At 48.7% G+C, this 21,722-nt stretch overlaps 1 protein-coding gene across 1 annotated transcript in view; it reads left to right on the forward strand.

The window, feature by feature from the left end:
* The window catches only part of LOC138278981 (E3 ubiquitin-protein ligase TRIM11-like), a 121,031-nt gene that overhangs the window by 17,670 nt on the left and 81,639 nt on the right, over positions 1 to 21,722 (forward strand). The window contains exon 2 of the mRNA XM_069219364.1: positions 4,508 to 4,603. Coding sequence (XP_069075465.1) covers positions 4,508 to 4,603 — 96 coding nt within the window. The remainder of the gene's footprint in view (positions 1 to 4,507; positions 4,604 to 21,722) is intronic.

Consider the following 21,722-nt stretch of genomic DNA (forward strand, 5'->3'; position numbering starts at 1 on the left):
AATTGGTAAATTTAGTCACTAGCCTGTCAGTGACAAATTTGGAAAGCAGAGAGAGCATAACCACTGAGGTTCTGGTTAGCAGAGCCTCAGTGAGACAGTTAGGCATCACACAGGGAACACATACAGGGCACATACTTATTAGCACTGGGGTCCTGCCTGGCAGGATCCCAGTGACACATAGACTAAAACAACATATATACAGTGAAATATGGGGGTAACATGCCAGGCAAGATGGTACTTTCCTACAACTGCTACTAATGGGGCACAGACACTGTATGCTGCTGGTGTCTGCTATCTCTGGTATGCCTGTCAGTATTGGTGCACAGACATTGTATGCTGCTGGTGTCTGCTCTCTCTGGTTACGATTGCCTGTTCTGGGGCACAGACACTGAATGCTGCTGGTGCCTGCTCTCTTTGGTATGACTGCTTGTTCTGGGGCACAGACACCTGTATGCTGCTGGTGTCTGCTCTCTCTGGTTACGATTGCCTTCTCTGGGGCACAGACACTGTATGCTTCTGGTGTGTGCTCTCTTTGGTATGATTGACAGTACTGGTACACAGACACTGTTTGCTGTTGGTGTCTGCTCTCTCTGGTATGACTGCCTGTTCTGGGGCACAGACACTGTATGCTGCTGGTGTCTGCTCGCTCTCATTATGACTGCCTGTTCTGGTGCACAGGTACTGTATGCTGCTGGTGTCTGCTGTCTCTGGTATGACTGGCAGTACTGGGGCACAGACAATGTATGCTGCTGGTGCCTGCTCTCTCTGGTTATGACTGCCTGTTCTGGGGCACAGACACGGTATGCTGCTGGTGTCAGCTCTCTCTGGTATGACTGCCACTACTGGGGCACAGACACTGTATGCTGCTGGTGTCTGCTCTCCCTGGTTACGATTGCCTGTTCTGGGGCACAGACACTGAATGCTGCTCGTGTCTGATCTCTGTGGTTACGATTGCCTGTTCTGGGGCACAGACACTGTATGCTGCTGGTGCCTGATCTCTTTGGTATGACTGCCTGTTCTGGGGCACAGACACCTGTATGCTGCTGGTGTCTGCTCTCTCTGGTTACGACTCCTGCTCTGGGGCACAGACACTGTATGCTGCTGGTGTCTGCTCTCTTTGGTATGACTGACAGTACTGGTACACAGACACTGTTTGCTGCTGGTGTCTGCTCTTTCTGGTATGACTGCCTGTTCTGGGGCACAGACACTGTACGCTGCTTGTGTCTGCTCTCTTCGGTATGCCTGCCTGTTCTGGGGCACAGGAATTGTAAGCTGCTGGTGTCTGCTTTTTCTAGTTACTGTTCTGGGGCACAGACACTTTATTATTGTAATGTCTGTTCTCTCTGGTATGACTGACAGAACTGGTACGCATACACTGCATTCTGTTGGTGTTTGCTTGCTCTGGTTATGACTGGCTGTTCTGGGGCACAGACTCTGTATGCTGCTAGTGTCTGCTCGCTCTGGACATGACTGCCTCTTCCCTGTCACAGACACTGTATGCTGCTGGTGTCTGCTCTCTCTGGTATGACTGCCTGTTCTGGGGCACAGACACTGCAAGCTACTGGTGTCTGCTCTCTCTGGTTATGATTGCCTGTTCTGGGGCACAGACACTTTATGCTTGTGGTGTCTGCCCTCTCTGGTATGACTGCCTCTTCCCTGGCACAGACTCTGTATGCTGCTGGTGTCTGCTCGCTCTGGACATGACTGCCTCTTCCCTGGCACAGACTCTGTATGCTGCTGGTGTCTGCTCGCTCTGGACATGACTGCCTCTTCCCTGGCACAGACACTGTATGCCATTGGTGTCTGCTCTCTCTGGTATGACTGCCTCTTCCCTGGCACGAACCCAGCACGAATGAGGTTGGTGCCTGTTCCTGCCAGTCTGCCTGCTCCCAGGTTCAGTGCCTATATGAGGTTAGTGCTTACTCTCTCATCTTGGCTGCCTGTTCTCAGGTATATATCCTGTGTGAGGCTGACTGCCTGTCTCCAGCTGTAACTCCCGAGTAAGGCTTCTGTAAGGGGCAGGTGCCTGCACTCTCATCAATGCTGCTGCCTGTCACAAATCTGCATAAGGCTTGTCTTTGTTCCCTGAGGCAGAACATGTAGGGGTTGTCACCTGCTCCCTTGTTTCCTGCATGTAGGTGACTGGCGTCTGCTCTCTGTGGTTAGAACACCTGTTCTGGGACACAGACCTTGCTTGAGGCTGGTGCCTGCTCTTTGTAGGATAGTTAGTGCCTGTTCCCTGCACTGACCCTTCAAGGGCTGCAGCCTGCCTACTACAGGCCCAGTCTGAGCCTAGGGTGTGTTCCATGTGACAGAGCCTGTAAGGAAGTGTCACCTATTCCCTTGTTCCTGCCTGCAAGGTACTGATGTCTGCTCTCTCTGGTTGTGACTGCCTCTTCCATGGCACAGACACTGTATGCTGCTGGTGTCTCCTCTCTCTGGTTATGACTGCCTGTTCTAGGGCGCAGTCACTGCATACTGCTAGTGTCTGCTCTCTCTGGTTACGATTTCCTGTTCTGGGGCACAGACACTGTATGCAGCTGGTGTCTGCTGTCTCTGGTATGACTGGCAGTACTGGGGCACAGACAGTGTATGCTGATGGTGTCTGCTCTCGCTGGTTAAGACTGTCTGTTCTGGGGCACAGACACTGTATGCTGCTGGTGTCTGCTGTCTCTGGTATGACTGGCAGTACTGGGGCACAGACAATGTATGCTGCTGGTGCCTGCTCTCTCTGGTTATGACTGCCTGTACTGGGGCACAGACACTGTATGCTGCTGGTGTCTGATCCCTCTGGTTACAATTGCCTGTTCTGTGGCACAGACACTGTATGCTGCTGGTGTCTGCTCTCTCTAGTTACGATTGCCTGCTCTGGGGCACAGACACTGTATGCTGCTGGTGTCTGCTCTCTCTGGTATGACTGCCAGTACTGGGGCACATACACTGTATTCTGCTGGTGTCTAGCCTCTCTGGCTGCCAGTCCTGGGGCACAGACATGGTATGCTGTTTTGCGGTGTCTGCTCTCTCTGGTCTGACTGCCAGTAGTGGGGCACAGACACTGTATTCTGCTGGTGTCTGCTCTCACTGGAATGACCTCCAGTACTGGGGCACAGGCACTGTATGCTGCTGGTGTCTGCTCTCTCTGGTATGACTGCCTGTTCTGGGACACAGACATTGTATGCTGCTTTTGTCTGCTCTCTCTGGTATGACTGCCTCTTCTGGGACACAGACTCTGGATGCTGCTGGTGTCTGCTCTCTCTGGTATGACTGCCAGTAATGGGGCACAGACACTGTATGCTGCTGGTGTCTGCTCTCTCTGGCATGACTGCCAGTAAAGGGGCACAGGCACTGTATCCTGTTGGTGCCTGCTTTCTCTGGTATGACTGCCTGTTCTGGGGCACAGCCACTGTATGCTGCTGGTGTCGGCTCTCTCTGGTATGACTGACAGTACCGGGGCACATACACTGTATGCTGCTGGTGTCTGCCCTCTCTGGTTATGGCTGCCAGTACTGGGGCACAGACACTGTATGCTGCTGGTGTCTGCTCTCTCTGGTCATGACTGCCTGTTCTGGGGCACGGACCCTGCATGAGGCTGGTGTCTGCTCTTGGTGGGGCCGGTGCCTGTTCCCTCTTAAATAACCTCCAAAGGGCTGCAGACGCCTCTCACTGACCGGTGCCTGCTCTTGATGGGGCCGGTGCCTATTCCCTCTCACAGACCCACCAAGGGCTGCAGATGCCTCGCACAGACCGGTGCCTGCTCTTGATGGGGCCGGTGCCTGTTCCCTCTCACAGACCCACCAAGGGCTGCAGATGCCTTTCACAGACCGGTGCCTGCTCTTGATCGGGCCTGTACCTGTTCCTTTTCACAGACCCTCAAAGGGCCGCTGACTGCCTCCCACAGACCGATGCCTGCTCTTGGTGGGGCTGGTGTCTGTTCCCTCTGACAGACCCTCCAAGGGCTGCAGACGCCTCTCACAGATCGGTGCCGGCTCTCTTGCTGCCTTTGTCCCTGTATAGAAGTGACTGCTCTGTAGCGCGAGGTGATGGTGCCAGACAGACAGGTTCCAGACAAGAAACCTGTAAGTACAGGGGTGTAAAGTATTGGGGAAGTGGCTTGTGGCATATTCAGGACCAATCTAGATATCTGATCCTGTTCTTACTCGCTGCTTAAGGCTGTTCTGGCATTTTAATATGGAATTAAGTGCCCTGAAAACCTCAGTCGAGTGTGTGTTCCTGGTACATGCGATCTGGAAACACGTGGCCTATACTTACAATCTGAACTTCACATGAGCACATCTGTGGCTTGGCTTAGTGTGGCTGTATCTTCTAGTTTGATAACCTGTGGCTAAAGCTTATAATCAAGATATGTGTGACTGGTGATTAAACTGTGAATGTGTGGCTGGGACTTACTGTCTGCATATGTCTGGATGATCACGTGATGATTATTATTGTATGAACAACTTCAATTTACAAATCAACAGTTGTCACTTTTGTACTTTCCTCTCTGCAGGTGAAGCTCCAGGACTGGCTGTGCCCTCTGAGGGAAGAGATTAGATACATGCTGGAGTCTAAACTCAAGGAAGAAGAACAATATAACACAATGAGGGTGAGTGGCAGCGGGGAGTAATGTGCAGTTAAAGATCTATCATTCTGTATGTGCAGGTTTGTACTTGCGCCTGTCTAGGTCAGAGATGCCACTGGTTCACCCTTCAGCCTGGGTCATGCCTCTACCAGGTAAATATACTGGGTGGAGAGTCACTGTCCGGGGGGCTAAGGAGCCCAGATCTTTCCAAGAGTCTTCCTGAAAGAATCAAAAACAAGTATTACCCTCCCAACCTTTGCGTAGTAATCACATACCTACACGGTCCGTGTCAGAGTGAGTATGCATGGACCATAGGCATCTCTCTGTAAGCGTGTGCATGCAGGCCTGTGTCTGATATTCCTGTTCATGTGTCTGTTGGTATGTTTGTGTGTGAATGGTCAATCAATCAGGTGTTCTTTGTATAGTGCGGCTTGTCACCCAGGTGCTTGCTGCAGGTGGTTATTCGTAAAAAGTCAGGTTTTAGTGCCTTTCTGAAGTGGGTCAGCGAGGGTGAGGTGCGGAGGTGGAGGGGGACGGCGTTCCAGTCTTTGGTGGCAAGGTGGGAGAAGGAGCATCCTGTGGCACAGCAGCGGCATATGCGTAGTATCTTTGCAAGGGTGATGTGTGTAGAGCGGAGGTTCCTGGTCTCTTGGTGGAGGTGAAGGCAGTAGTTCAGGTAGGGAGGTCCATGGTTATGGAGGATTTGTAGGCATGGGTCAGGAGCTTGAAGTGGCATCTTTTCTGGATAAGGAGCCAATGGAGGTCCTTCGGGGCCTGGGTGACGTGGGTTCTCTTGGGCAGGTTGAGGATTGTAATAGGCCACAAGAAAACTCCAACGGGTCTACTTTGGTCAACATACAACGTAGAAAACAAATGGGCAGAAGCGTATATAATATGAGAGAAATACAGGCCCCGGGTTTGAATATAATGGTCAAGAGGGAACGCAAGGATAGAAAGGAGAATCCATGTGCAGGGTAAAAGCAGTTACAATTCGACTCCACATACCATAGATAATTTAGAAGGACGAATACACAAGGGAGAGTCTGAGCCACTTTCTGATACCAGGAGATGAGGTAAATCATGATGGACTTGAAAGTGAGACACAGAATTAGTTGTTTGTGTTTCAAGGCTGACAGATAGGGGGAGACAGGTATACAACTTCAGAGACTGGTAGACGTATAGGGAGGGGACATAGTGATAAAGGTTACAGAGCAGGGTCGAAGGACACTGCGAACTATAAACACTGTATGTAATCTCTTTGCTATGCATGTATTTCTGTAACAAGCAGTCAGATTGTGTTTAAAGAATTATCGTTTTCTGTTAATTGTCAATGATGTAAAGGAGGTGGGCTTTAGATGCTTGTCAAGTGTATAAAAACCACTGTTTGTGAATGTAAAAGTTGAGTGTAGCTTCAGTTGCAGAACTGTGTTGTACTCCCGGCTGTATTCTTTTCTATATAAATTACTCACTTATTATCAGAATTGGTTCACTTCTTTATTTCTGAGACAAAGTCGACAACAGGATCAGCCTGGCAGCTGTGTTCTGGATCGGCTGGAGTCTTTGCATGCTTTCGGTGGTGGCGACTGCGTAGAGTGTGTTGCCGTAGTCCATTCGGCTGGTGATGAGGGCATGCGTCACTGTCTTTCTCGTGCTGATGGCGAGCCACTTAAATATCTTGCAGAGCATGCAGAATGTGTGGAAGCAGACTGCCGAAACAACGTTGACCTGGCGTTTCATGGAGACTTTGCAGTCGAGAAAGATGCCTCGGTTGCGGGCATGATCTTTCGGTGTGGGGGTGGATCTGAGCTCTGCTGGCCACCAGGAGTCGTTCCAGAGGGTTGAGTGTCTGCCAAAGATCAGAACCTCCATGTTCAGCTTCAGGCAGTTGTCCTTCATACAAGCGGAGGCCTTCTTTGTGCAGTTGTGGAAGTTGGTTTTCATCTTAGTGGGCTCTGTTGAGAGCAAGAGGAGGAGCTGTGTGTCATAACAATGATTTGTGTGTGTGTGTGTGTGTGTTTGTGTGAGTCTTGAGTCATTTCTTTATGAATGTACACTTTCATGTGTGCTTGTTTGTAATGGTCTCTCTATTTGTTTGTGCATGTTTGGGTGTTGAAGAATTTATGAGTGCATTCATGCATCTGTGTGATTGTGTGCACCAGTGAGTTTGTGTATAAATGGGCCTGGAATTATCTGTCAGTGAGTTTGTACATGTGTGAAGAGTATGTATACATTTTTCTTTGTGTATTAACACTGTTGTACTGCAGTCATAATCTGAGATGCAAACTGTCAACAGAAATAGATCTTGATTCCAGAATCTTGTCTACATTATTGATGTTGTGCGCTTAGTATCGGCTTGAAATAAACCACAGAATATGCATGGCACTGGGAATGTATTATTGTTGCCAGTATTAAGTTGTTGACTTTTTGTTGTTAAGATTTGTGCTTGGGGACCTTTACAGGGTTGTGATTCTGTCCTGAAGGCTTGTGAAGGTGCTGGGTCAGTTTTGTCAATTCAAAGGCTATTTAATTTATTTCTTTGGGTGGGAGATGCACGCCTCACTTCAATTCTAACAGAGAATAATGTAATTTACTGATGGGTCTTGTGGAACTTTTGGACCAGCTGAGTTTCACTATCTGTGATTTATTTCCTTTTCTTGATGGGTTTAGAAGAGCTGAGACCCAAGGTCTGTGATTATTACCTCCCATGATGGTTCTTGTGGAACTGGAAGACCATCTGACATTCACAGTCAGTGATCATTTTGTGTTTTGATGGGTGTCAAGTAATGCTTGGATCATCTGCAGTCCATCACCAGTCGATTCTCCATGGGTCTTGTAGAACTGTTGGATCTGTTGAGGTCAACCGTTAGTGAATAGTACCAATTCTTGATGGGTTTAGAAGAACTGATATCCAACCTCAGTTATTGTTTCCTCTTCTTGATGGGTCTTGTGGAACTACAAGATCATGCACTGAGACCGCACTAACAAAAATGGCGGGGGCATCACCATCATATTCAAGAACACCATTCAATGCAAATCCACCATACCGACTCATCACCCCGCATGGAACACCTCAATTTCCAACTACAAACTGATGCCAAAAGGACTCTAAGAGGCACCCTCATATACAGACCCCCAGGACCCTGACTAGCCTTCTGTGACGCCATCCCCAACATCATCAAACCACTACCTATTGACTATAACCACTACATTCTACTTGTCATCCTCAATTTCCATATCGATGACCCCAACAACGCCAACTCTACCACCCTTCTTGAGAACTTGAGCAACACAGGTCTCACCCAACTAGTCAATGTACCCACACTCAAGAACGGGCACACTTTTGACCCCCTCTTCACCTCCAGTGACAGAGTCAGATTTAGCCACATCACAGAACTCTCCTGGTCCAACCACAGCTTTATCCACTTCACCATCGCTGATGCCCAACACCCCCCCCCCCACCAGGAACTACAGAGCCAACTACTACAACTGGAGCAGAGTAACTGAAACACAGTGGACCAGGCCCTCAGCTCATCCAAACCCAAGTTTAACAAAAGTCATAGAGGTATCTTATTAGTGTTTATTCTTGAGCGTGTCTATTCATGCTGACAGTAGGTTTGGAACCTATGGATAAAAAGTACACCTATGAGTCTCACCAGCCTGATCGTCTTAGAAAGCATCATCCTTATGTAATTTATGGGAGGTTTCTGGTTACCCTCAGTTAATGTCTTGAATTTGTTTATAGTTATCCCAAATCCTCAAAATGCCTTAGAAAAGAATATGGTGAGACAAGAATATATGCGGAAGGAAGTTGTGCAAGAGAATGGCAACATGATGCTCTGGAAGAGAGTAGGGTGCATGGATGTGAGGTGAGTTAACAACAAAGTGACTGTAGCAGGTAGAGAGCAGGGATTCAAGAAGGAGGGAGATGGGGCATGTATATAAAAGTGTGAGAGAGGAGGGTATGTGAGACAGAGAAAGTGAAGGATGAGGAAGAGAAAGGTGGGAGAAGCGTGTGATTAAGAAGAGGAAGGAGGGGTCTACAGGCTGCCTGAATAAACATGCTAAGGTTTGGACAGATTAGTGAGATTATAGAAGAATTGTCGTGGGGGCGATGGGGTTGGTGGGAATCTGAGGATGCAGGATATTCCTGTTTGAGGAAACTGTTATCTAACCCACGTGCTGACCATGTGATGAGGTGTTCACTCATAATAAAACTATGTAACTAATCATGTTCTGTGTGAAAGGTGGGATGCCAATTTAGGAGAATGTTTGGCATGTCTGAGATATTTCAATAAAATGATTTTATAAAAGAAGAGAATGTAGAAAGGATGTGGAGAGGAGAGGATTGAGCAGGTTTTGCAGAAGGAATACTAAATGAATGCCTCAGCTGTCTCTAGCAGAGGATTTCATATCACCAGGGTCAGCAGAGAATAAGGTTCCAGTGCTTGGGGGGAGCAGGAGTGGTGAAGAAAATAGTACTTTTTAGAGGGCGGTAGAAATCCTTGCACTGGTCCTAGGAGGTGGAGAGGAAGATGGAAGTAGGAGATAGGAGGATGAAATGGGTGGGACAGCGAGGAAAAAGGAAGTGTGACACAGAAAAGGTGTAAGAGATAGGATGGGAGAGGAGAGAGTGGGACAGAGGCAAGTATGAATAAAGAATGTGAGAGTGACAGTTAAGAGAAGAGCGTGACAACAAAAAAGAATAATAAACATGAGAAAAGACAGAAAAGAGAGAAATGGAAGCAGAGGAGGTAAACACAAGAGACAAAAAAGAGGAAACAAAAATTCCCCTTTAAATTTTTCTGCTCGAAATCGCTTTCAACCGCATGTGTCCAGTCACACCTGCAACACACGCACTTGCTCCAAAGCCCCCTTCACTCATTCGCTAATGGCCCCTTCCAGGACCCTCCCTGACTGTCTAGGAATGACCAATCCAGCCCGTCCACAGCAAGCCCAGCCCTAGACACCCGCGCCGCCACCAGACAGTTGTCCCTGGTTTCATGTGTAATTTTCAGTAGCGCCAAACACTTAGAGATTGCTCACAGGTGATTAATTGCATATGGATTAATTTTGAAACACTATTTTTATCTGTCTTGCATATTGCATCTGACCATTTATCCCCATTTGTTCAAAACTTTCTGGGGGGAATCCCCCTGTTACCCACTTGGCAGTGGTCTAGCTCACTCACTTCACTTACTTATGTCACATACTTTGGGGGCTGATATGACACTTGCTAGGGCTGCTCTTAGTTGCCAGTGGAGCCCTCTCAACTGTACCCGTTGTGTTAGGGAGGGAAGCTTGTAATGCTGGGGCCCCAGCTGTACCTGTTGAGTAAGGAGGGAAGCTTGTAGTGCAGCTGTACCTGTTGTGTAAGGGAATGAAGCGTGTAATGCTGCTGTACCTATTATGTAAGGGAGGTAAGCTTGTAATGCTGGGGCCCCAGCTGTACCTGTTGTGTTAGGGAGGGAAGCTTGTACTGCTGCTGCCCCAGCAGCACCTGTTGTGTAAGGAGGGAAGCTTGTAATGCAGTTGTACCTGTTGTGTAAGGGAATGAAGCTTGTAATGCTGCTGTACCTATTGTGTAAGGGAGGTAAGCTTGTAATGCTGCTCTACCTGTTGTGTAAAGGAGGGGAGCTTGTAATGCTGCTGCCCCAGCTGTACCTGTTGTATAAGGAGGGACACTTGTAATGCAGCTGTACATGTTGTGTAAGGGAGGGGAGCTTGTAATGCTGCTGCGCCTTATGTATGAGGAAAAGAAGCTTGTAAAGCTGCTTTACCTATTGTGTTAGGTAGGGAAGTTTGTAATGCTGCTGTACCTATTGTGTAAGGGAGGAAAGCTCGTAATGCTGCTGTACCTGTTGTGTAAAGGAGGGATGTTTGTAATGCTGCTGTATCTATTATGTTAGGGAGGGAAGATTGCAACGCTGCTGTACCTGTTGTGTTTAGAGGGAATCTTTTTTTTCATTTTTTTCATGGAGTCCTCATTTATAACAAAAGACAGGAGAAGCCATAAGGTGTCCCGACTTTGGTCAGATCCCTAACTGTGAGAAAGTAGCCTCTTTCTAGCCTTGTTACCCCCACTTTTGGCCTGTTTGTGAGTGTATGTAAGGGTGTTTTCACTGTCTCAGTGGGATCCTGCTAGCCAGGGCCCAGTGCTCATAGTGAAAACCCTATGTTTTCAGTATGTTTGTTATGTGTCACTGGGACCCTGCTAGTCAGGACCCCAGTGCTCATAAGTTTGTGACCTATATGTATGTGTTCCCTGTGTGATGCCTAACTGTCTCATTGAGGCTCTGCTAACCAGAACCTCAGTGGTTATGCTCTCTCATTTCTTTCCAAATTGTCACTAACAGGCTAGTGACCAATTTTACCAATGCACATTGGCATACTGGAACACCCTTATAATTCCCTAGTATATGGTACTGAGGTACCCAGGGTATTGGGGTTCCAGGAGATCCCTATGGGCTGCAGCATTGCTTTTGCCACCCATAGGGAGCTCTGACAATTCTTACACAGGCCTGCCACTGCAGCCTGAGTGAAATAATGCACACATTATTTCACAGCCATTTTCACTGCACTTATGTAACTTATAAGTCACCTATATGTCTAACCTTTACCTAGTAAAGGCTGGGTGCTAAGTTACTTAGTGTGAGGGCACCCTGGCACTAGCCAGAGTGCCCCCACATCGTTCAGGGCAAATTCCCCGGACTTTGTGAGTGCGGGGACACCATTACATGCGTGCACTACACATAGGTCACTACCTATGTGTAACTTCACAATGGTAACTCCGAATATGGCCATGTAACATGTCTAAGATCATGGAATTGCCCCCTCTATGCCATCCTGGCATTGTTGGTATAATCCCATGATCCCACGGGTCTGTAGCTCAGACCCGGGTACTGCCAAACTGCCTTTTCTGGGGTTTCACTGCAGCTGCTGCTGCTGCCAACCCCTCAGACAGGTTTCTGCCCTCCTGGGGTCAAGCCAGGCTTGTCCCAGGATGGCAGAACAAAGGACTTCCTCTGAGAGAGGGTGTTACACCCTCTCCCTTTGGAAAATGGTGTGAAGGCAGTGCAGGAGTAGCCTCCCCCAGCCTCTGGAAATGCTTTCTTGGGCACATTTTTGCCCAATTCTGCATAAGCCAGTCTACACCAGTTCAGGGACCCCTTAGCCCTGCTCTGGCGCGAAACTGGACAAAGGAAAGGGGAGTGACCACTCCCCTGACCTGCACCTCCTCTGGGAGGTGTCCAGAGCTCCTCCAGTGTGCTCCAGACCTCTGCCATCTTGGAAACAGAGGTGCTGCTGGCACACTGGACTGCTCTGAGTGGCCAGTGCCACCAGGTGACGTCAGAGACTCCTTCTGATAGGCTACTTCAGGTGTTGCTAACCTATCCTCTCTCCTAGGTAGCCAAACCCTCTTTTCTGGCTATTTAGGGTCTCTGTCTCTGGGGAAACTTTAGATAACGAATGCAAGAGCTCATCAGAGTTCCTCTGCATCTCTCTCTTCACCTTCTGCCAAGGAATCGACTGCTGACCGCGCTGGAAGCCTGCAAAACTGCAACATAGTAGCAAAGACGACTACTGCAACTCTGTAACGCTGATCCTGCCGCCTTCTCAACTGTTTTCCTGGTGGTGCATGCTGTGGGGGTAGTCTGCCTCCTCTCTGCACTAGAAGCTCCGAAGAAATCTCCCGTGGGTCGACGGAATCTTCCCCCTGCAACCGCAGGCACCAAAAAGCTGCATTACCGGTCCCTTGGTTCTCCTCTCAGCACGACGAGCGAGGTCCCTTGAAACCAGCAACTCTGTCCAAGTGGCTCCCACAGTCCAGTGACTCTTCAGTCCAAGTTTGGTGGAGGTAAGTCCTTGCCTCCCCACGCCAGACTGCATTGTTGGAAACCGCATCTTTTGCAACTACTCCGGCTTCTGTGCACTTCCGGCAGAAATCATTTGTGCACAGCCAAGCCTGGGTCCACGGCACTCTAACCTGCATTGCACGACTTTCTAAGTTGGTCTCCGGCGATGTGGGACTCCTTTGTGCAACTTCGGCGAGCACCATTTCACGCATCCTTGTAGTGCCTGTTTCTGGCACTTCTCTGGGTGCTACCTGCTGCTCAGAGGGCTCTTTGTCTTGCACGACGTCTCTTCTCTCTCCTGACGCAATTTGCCACATCCTGGTCCCTCTTGGACCATAGCAGCATCCAAAAACAGTTACCACACGATTTGCAGCTAGCAAGGTTTGTTAGCGGTCTTTTGGCGGGAAAACTCTTCTGCACAACTTTCCACGGCGAGACAGATCCGTCCACCAAAGGAGAAGTCTCTAGCCCTTTTCGTTCCTGCAGAAACCTCAGCTTCTTCTGTCCAGTAGAAGCTTCTTTGCACCCACAGCTGGCATTTCCTGGGTATCTGCCCATCTCCGACTTGTTTGTGACTTTTGGACTTGGTCCCCTTGTTCCACAGGTACCCTAGATTGGAAATCCATCGTTGTTGCATTGCTGGTTTGTGTCTTTCCTGCATTATTCCCCTATCACGACTTCTGTGTCCTTTGGGGAACTTCAGTGCACTTTGCACTCACTTTTCAGGGTCTTGGGGTGGGCTATTTTTCTAACCCTTACTATTTTCTAATAGTCCCAGCGACCCTCTACAAGGTCACATAGGTTTGGGGTCCATTCGTTGTTCACATTCCACTTTTGGAGTATATGGTTTGTGTTGCCCCTATCCCTATGTGTCCCCATTGCATCCTATTGTAACTATACATTGTTTGCACTGTTTTCTAAGACTATACTGCATATTTTTGGTATTGTGTACATATAACTTGTGTATAATTGCTATCCTCATACTGAGGGTACTCACTGAGATACTTTGGCATATTGTCATAAAAATAAAGTACCTTTATTTTTAGTATATCTGTGTATTGTGTTTTCTTATGATATTGTGCAAGTGACATTAGTGGTACTGTAGGAGCTTCACTCGTCTCCTAGTTCAGCCTAAGCTGCTCTGCTAAGCTACCATTATCTATCAGCCTATGCTGCTAGGCACCCTATACACTAATAAGGGATAACTGGGCCTGGTGCAAGGTGCAAGTACCCCTTGGTACTCACTACAAGCCAGTCCAGCCTCCTACATTGGTTGTGCAGCGGTGGGATAAGTGCTTTGAGACTACTTACCACTCTTGTCATTGTACTTTTCATAAGAGAAAAATATACAAAACAAGTTCAGTGTGTGTACACCTTGCTAAAAAGTTTTTGCATTTCCTCTTTTCACTCTTTTCTAAGTGCTGAAAAGTACTTCTAACTTTCTAAAAAGTTCTTAAAAAGTTTTAAAAGTTTTTTTTCTTTCTAAAAGTTCTGAAAAACATTTTCTTCACTTTTTCTGTCACTTAAACTCTTTCTAAAAATGTCTGGCACAGGCCAAAATGTTGATCTGTCCAAACTTGCATATGACCACCTTAGCTGGAAAGGAGCAAGGAGTCTCTGTGTAGAAAGAGGTTTGAGTGTAGGGAAGAATCCTTCTTTGGAATTGTTGCTTAATATGCTTAGAGAACAAGATAAGGCCTTAGGAGCCACATCTGTTGAAAAAGCAGCAAATGGTTCCCAATCTGATCCAGGGACTCCCCCAGGAAAAGATTCAGGAAAGAAACTTCTCAGCCTGCCCATTACTAGACAGTCTAGCATAGTTGGTACAGATGTTGAATCACACCATACAGATGGTGTGCTCTCACATTATACTGTTAGACAAGCTGTTAGGGTGCCTTCTGTAAGGGACAGGTCTCCTTCTGTCCATTCTCACCATACTTCTGTGTCTAGGAATGTCCCTCCCACCCACCCTGAAGACAGATTGTTAGAAAAGTAGCTCAATAGATTGAGAGTGGAACAAACCAGACTGAAGCTCAAGAAGCAACAGCTGGTTTTGGATAGACAGACCTTAGAAGTAGAGAAGGAGAGACAGAAATTGGGTTTAGAAACCCATGGTGGCAGCAGCAGTGTTCCCCATAGTCATCCTGCAAGAGAGCATGATTCAAGGAATCTGCACAAGATAGTTCCCCCTTATAAGGAGGGGGATGACATTAACAAGTGGTTTGCTGCACTTGAGAGGGCCTGTGTTGTACAGGATGTCCCTCAAAGGCAGTGGGCTGCTATCCTATGGCTATCATTTAGTGGAAAAGGTAGGGATAGGCTCCTTACTGTGAAAGAAAGTGATGCCAATAATTTTACAGTTCTTAAGAATGCACTCCTGGATGGTTATGGCTTAACCACTGAACAATACAGGATAAAGTTCAGAGAGATCAAAAAGGAGTCTTCACAAGACTGGGTTGATTTTGTTGACCATTCAGTGAAGGCCTTGGAGGGGTGGTTACATGGCAGTAAAGTTACTGATTATGACAGCCTGTATAACTTGATCCTGAGAGAGCATATTCTTAATAATTGTGTGTCTGATTTGTTACACCAGTACTTAGTGGACTCTGATCTGACCTCTCCCCAAGAATTGGGAAAGAAGGCAGACAAATGGGTCAGAACAAGGGTGAACAGAAAAGTTCATACAGGGGGTGACAAAGATGGCAATAAGAAGAAATATGGTGAAAAATCTCAAGATAAGCATGGGGATAAGGGTAAAACCAAAGATCCCACTTCAAATCTTAAACACTCTTCAGAGGGTGGGGATAAAACAAATTCTTCCTCTTCTTCTCAACCTACACATGTTAAAAAGCCTTGGTGCTTTGTGTGTAAAAACAGAGGCCATAGGCCAGGGGATAAGTCCTGTCCAGGTAAACCCCCTGAGCCTACCACCACTAATACATCAAGCTCTAGTGCCCCTAGCAGTAGTGGTACTAGTGGTGGGACTGCTGGCAACAGTCAAATTAAGGGTGTAGTTGGGTTCACTTATGGGTCCATAGTAGAAACTGGGGTAGTCACTCCCAAGACAGTTTCTGTCACACCTAGTGGCATTGGCCTTGCCACACTGGCTGCGTGTCCCCTTACAATGGATAAGTACAGGCAGACAGTTTCAATAAATGGTGTTGAGGCCTTGGCCTACAGGGACACAGGTGCCAGTATCACTTTGGTGACTGAAAACCTGGTACATCCTGAACAACACATCATTGGACAACAGTATAAGATTATTGATGTCCATAACTCCACTAAGTTTCTTCCCTTAGCTATAATTCAGTTTAGTTGGGGTGGAGTTACTGGCCCTAAGCAGGTGGTAGTATCACCTAGCTTACCTGTAGACTGTCTCTTAGGTAATGACCTAGAGGCCTCAGGTTGGGCTGATGTAGAGTTTTATGCCCATGCAGCCATGCTGGGTATCCCTGAGGAATTGTTCCCTCTCATTTCTACTGAAATGAAAAAGCAAAGGAGAGAAGGCCTGAAAACTCAGGATCCCTCTCCATCAACAGGTAAAAGGGGTATCACAGTATCCCCTTACCACCCTACCATTCAGGATACCATTCCTGTGGTGGGAGAAACCTCTCCTGGGGTGGCACCTGTTCCAAGGGAATCATCAGTTGGAAAAACTGTACTCCCTGAGGTGGAAGTACCTCTCTGTGGAATTACTAACATTGGTGAGAAAAAGAGTACCAGTTTAGTTAACATGGAGCATCCCTCCAACCCTCCCAGAGAAACTTTAGTGCAGAAACCCTGCACTACCTCACAACACTTAGGACAGCATCCCTGCCCTAGTGTAGAGCTCATAGGACAGCATCCCTGCCCTGCTCCAACTAAAGAGAAACAGCATCCCTGTTCTCTCTTCCAGCCATATGGACAAAGTTTTTGCCCAGCTATGGGTTTACTGAGACAGCATCCCTGTCTGGCATTTCCATCATTACAAATAGGTTCAGTGGACAATTCCCACTGCTCTAAACTAAAACTTACTGATAGAAACTCTGAAAATACATCTTCACATTGTTGCTTAGCTAAAAAACTTCAAACAGGGTGGTTTACATCCCCACAGGGAAGTAACCATATAGTGGATGATAAAGGGAGTAACCAGTCTATTGCAGAGCTACTCTCTACTTATCACCACTTAGACAATAAAGTCTCAACTGGCATAGGTTAGCCTTATTGTCCTTCGTTTGGGGGGAGGGTTGTGTGAGAAAGTAGCCTCTTTCTAGCCTTGTTACCCCCACTTTTGGCCTGTATGTGAGTGTATGTCAGGGTGTTTTCACTGTCTCACTGGGATCCTGCTAGCCAGGGCCCAGTCCTCATAGTGAAAACCCTATGTTTTCAGTATGTTTGTTATGTGTCACTGGGACCCTGCTAGTCAGGACCCCAGTGCTCATAAGTTTGTGACCTATATGTATGTGTTCCCTGTGTGATGCCTAACTGTCTCACTGAGGCTCTGCTAACCAGAACCTCAGTGGTTATGCTCTCTCATTTCTTTCCAAATTGTCACTAACAGGCTAGTGACCAATTTTACCAATGCACATTGGCATACTGGAACACCCTTATAATTCCCTAGTATATGGTACTGAGGTACCCAGGGTATTGGGGTTCCAGGAGATCCCTATGGGCTGCAGCATTGCTTTTGCCACCCATAGGGAGCTCTGACAATTCTTACACAGGCATGCCACTGCAGCCTGAGTGAAATAATGCACACATTATTTCACAGCCATTTTCACTGCACTTATGTAACTTATAAGTCACCTATATGTCTAACCTTTACCTAGTAAAGGCTGGGTGCTAAGTTACTTAGTGTGAGGGCACCCTGGCACTAGCCAGAGTGCCCCCACATCGTTCAGGGCAAATTCCCCGGACTTTGTGAGTGCGGGGACACCATTACATGCGTGCACTACACATAGGTCACTACCTATGTGTAACTTCACAATGGTAACTCCGAATATGGCCATGTAACATGTCTAAGATCATGGAATTGCCCCCTCTATGCCATCCTGGCATTGTTGGTACAATCCCATGATCCCACGGGTCTGTAGCTCAGACCCGGGTACTGCCAAACTGCCTTTTCTGGGGTTTCACTGCAGCTGCTGCCAACCCCTCAGACAGGTTTCTGCCCTCCTTGGGTCAAGCCAGGCTTGTCCCAGGATGGCAGAACAAAGGACTTCCTCTGAGAGAGGGTGTTACACCCTCTCCCTTTGGAAAATGGTGTGAAGGCAAGGGAGGAGTAGCCTCCCCCAGCCTCTGGAAATGCTTTCTTGGGCACATTTGTGCCCAATTCTGCATAAGCCAGTCTGCACCGGTTCAGGGACCCCTTAGCCCTGCTCTGGCGCGAAACTGGACAAAGGAAAGGGGAGTGACCACTCCCCTGACCTGCACCTCCCCTGGGAGGTGTCCAGAGCTCCTCCACTGTGCTCCAGACCTCTGCCATCTTGGAAACAGAGGTGCTGCTGGCACACTGGACTGCTCTGAGTGGCCAGTGCCACCAGGTGACGTCAGAGACTCCTTCTGATAGGCTCCTTCAGGTGTTGCTAGCCTATCCTCTCTCCTAGGTAGCCAAACCCTCTTTTCTGGCTATTTAGGGTCTCTGTCTCTGGGTGAAACTTTAGATAATGAATGCAAGAGCTCATCAGAGTTCCTCTGCATCTCTCTCTTCACCTTCTGCCAAGGAATCGACTGCTGACCACGCTGGAAGCCTGCAAAACTGCAACATAGTAGCAAAGATGACTACTGCAACTCTGTAACGCTGATCCTGCCGCCTTCTCGACTGTTTTCCTGGTGGTGCATGCTGTGGGGGTAGTCTGCCTCCTCTCTGCACTAGAAGCTCCGAAGAAATCTCCCGTGGGTCGACGGAATCTTCCCCCTGCAACCGCAGGCACCAAAAAGCTGCATTACCGGTCCCTTGGGTCTCCTCTCAGCACGACGAGCGAGGTCCCTTGAATCCAGCAACTCTGTCCAAGTGACTCCCACAGTCCAGTGACTCTTCAGTCCAAGTTTGGTGGAGGTAAGTCCTTGCCTCCCCACGCCAGACTGCATTATTGGAAACCGCGTCTTTTGCAACTACTCCGGCCTCTGTGCACTTCCGGCGGAAATCCTTTGTGCACAGCCAAGCCTGGGTCCACAGCACTCTAACATGCATTGCATGACTTTCGAAGTTGGTCTCCGGCGACGTGGGACTCATTTGTGCAACTTCAGCAAGCACTGTTTCATGCATCATTGTAGTGCCTGTTTCTGGCACTTCTCCGGGTGCTACCTGCTGGTGAGAGAGCTCCTTGTCTTGCTCGACGTCCCCTCTCTCTCCTGACATAATTTGCGACATCCTGGTCCCTCTTGGGCCATAGCAGCATCCAAAAACGCTTACCGCACGCTTTGCAGCTAGCAAGGCTTGTTGGCGGTCTTTTGGCCAGAAAACACTTTTGCCCGACTCTCCACGGCGAGAGAGATCCGTCCACCAAAGGGGAAGTCTCTAGCCCTTTTCGTTCCTGCAGAAACTTCAGCTTCTTCTGTCCAGTAGAAGCTTCTTTGCACCCACAGCTGGCATTTCCTGGGCATCTGCCCATCTCCGACTTGCTTGTGACTTTTGGACTTGGTCCCCTTGTTCCACAGGTACCCTAGATTGGAAATCCATCATTGTTGCATTGCTGGTTTGTGTTTTTCCTGCATTATTCCCCTATCACGACTTCTGTGTCCTTTGGGGAACTTCAGTGCACTTTGCACTCACTTTTCAGGGTCTTGGGGTGGGTTATTTTTCTAACCCTTACTATTTTCTAATAGTCCCAGCGACCCTCTACAAGGTCACATAGGTTTGGGGTCCTTTCGTGGTTCACATTCCACTTTTGGAGTATATGGTTTGTGTTGCCCCTATCCCTATGTGTCCCCATTGCATCCTATTGTAACTATACATTGTTTGCACTGTTTTCTAAGACTATACTGCATGTTTTTGGTATTGTGTACATATAACTTGTGTATAATTGCTATCCTCATACTGAGGGTACTCACTGAGATACTTTGGCATATTGTCATAAAAATAAAGTACCTTTATTTTTAGTATATCTGTGTATTGTGTTTTCTTATGATAATGTGCAAGTGACATTAGTGGTACTGTAGGAGCTTCACTCGTCTCCTAGTTCAGCCTAAGCTGCTCTGCTAAGCTACCATTATCTATCAGCCTATGCTGCTAGACACCCTATACACTAATAAGGGATAACTGGGCCTGGTGCAAGGTGCAAGTACCCCTTTGTACTCACTAAAAGCCAGTCCAGCCTCCTACACTAACCCACAGATTGACACCAAGGAAGCCGCCCCCATCAACCTGAGGAGAGGTGGTATGATGGGGGGAGGGTCGAACAGATCCACTCCCTCACCTCCTCTCTGATGCGTCTTAGTGCTTAATCATTGGTCTCTTATTATAATCAAGTACCAAGAGTTAATTCAGATTAAGGCCCTCAATACAACCCTGGTGGTCGGTGATAAAGTGGCGGTAATACCACCAACAGGCTGGCAGTAAATACCGCCAAATTATGACCATGGCGGAAAGAGCTCAGACAGACAACCACTTTACCACACCGACCGCCAGGGTGGAAACAACAGTCACCACGGCGGTAGCCTCCGACAGCCAGTCGGAAGTCAATGATCCGCCCACCATATTAAGAGACACGAATTCGCCACCTTTACCGGGACAGTACCAACGACATCAAAAGCTTGGCGGAAACACTGCACAGAAGGGAAACGACTCACCTGTGGAGACTCAGGGAAGAACCACGGTGCCATGGAGCCTAAGCTGCACATATTCCCAATTCTGTTCTACGTCCTTCTCCACCACGAACACCAACGACGGCGAAGACAACCACGGTGAGTACAGCCACCTAGCACACAGGGGGTGGGGGGGTGAGGACAAAGAGAGTGTCACACACACACACACGCACAACACACCCCGCCACCCCCAACACCATACACATAATCAGATGCAGTAATAAAACATATACAGCCCGTACCACTCTGGAAAAATGCAAGGACAACACAAATAGATAAAAGTGAGTGTAATAAGATAAATAAAGTAGTAATATGTGCATCCAATTTAAAAGTATATACATATTTACAAATCAAGGGACACTGCCCAGTCCTCAGTGTTCCTGGGCCACAGGGCCACATCACAAAGTCCAAGGCCCCACTTGACTCCTGCAACAACACGGAGAGAACATTGCAGGGACATCAGTTCGAAAATAGGCAGGCACCTCAGGGGAATGGGGGGGGGCACCCTAGCCGGCAGATGGAACAACACCACTGGTCCTGGAGGGGGCAACATGCCCTGTGCTTGGTCCTGGGGAGTGCAAGGCCACAGTCTCTCAAGTGGGTGACTTGCCCACTAGCTCTGGAGGGGGCAACATGCCCTGTGCTTGGTCCTGGGTAGTGCAAGGCCACAGTCTCTGGAGTGGGTGTCTTGCCCACTGGTTCTGGAGGGGCATCGCACCCTGTGATCTTCATCCAGGGGAGGATGGGGTGAGTGGATGGCTTCTCCACTGGTTCTGGATGGGGCATCATGCCCTGTGATGCAGGTCTTGGGGAGTGGAAGGCCACAGTCTCTCAGCTGGGTGTCAATCCCACAGGATTTGCAGGGGCAGCCCGCACAACAGCCCATGGACGCAGGACTACACACTGTCCGCCACTGGTGGCGGCTGCTCAGTGGTGGTGATGGTGATGTTGCCGCTGGTGGTGGGGGGAAGCTCCCGCCCATCCCGTGCAGCCTCAGACGGCTGCCCACTGTTGGTGGTGGTGATGGTGCTGCTGCTGGTGGTTGTGGGGGAAAGCTCCTGCCCATCCCCTGCAGCCTCAGATGGCTGCCCACTGCTGGTGCTGGTGCTGCTGCTGGTGGTGGTTGTGGGGGGAAGCTCCTGCCCATCCCCTGCAGCCTCAGATGGCTGCCCACTGCTGGTGGTGGTGCTGGTGCTGCTGCTGGTGGTGGTTGTGGGGGGAAGCTCCTGCCCATCCCCTGCAGCCTCAGATGGCTGCGCCAACATGGTTGGTGGTGGGGGCTCCGACTGCGTCCCAGCAGCAGGCCCCTTGCCCTTCCTGGCAGCAGCCTGGTATGGCTCCTTGCTCCTCTTGGAAGTAGCTGGGGATGGCTCCTTGCTCCTCTTGGCAGCGGCTGGGGATGGCTCCTTGCTCCTCTTGGCAGCAGCTGGGGATGGCTCCTTGCTCCTCTTGGCAGCAGCTGGGGATGGCACCTTTACCTTCACAGTAGCAGCTGGGGGTGGCAC

This window comes from Pleurodeles waltl, chromosome 2_2 (genome assembly GCF_031143425.1).
Source record: "Pleurodeles waltl isolate 20211129_DDA chromosome 2_2, aPleWal1.hap1.20221129, whole genome shotgun sequence".
In the NCBI taxonomy this organism is placed as follows: Eukaryota; Metazoa; Chordata; class Amphibia; order Caudata; family Salamandridae; genus Pleurodeles; species Pleurodeles waltl.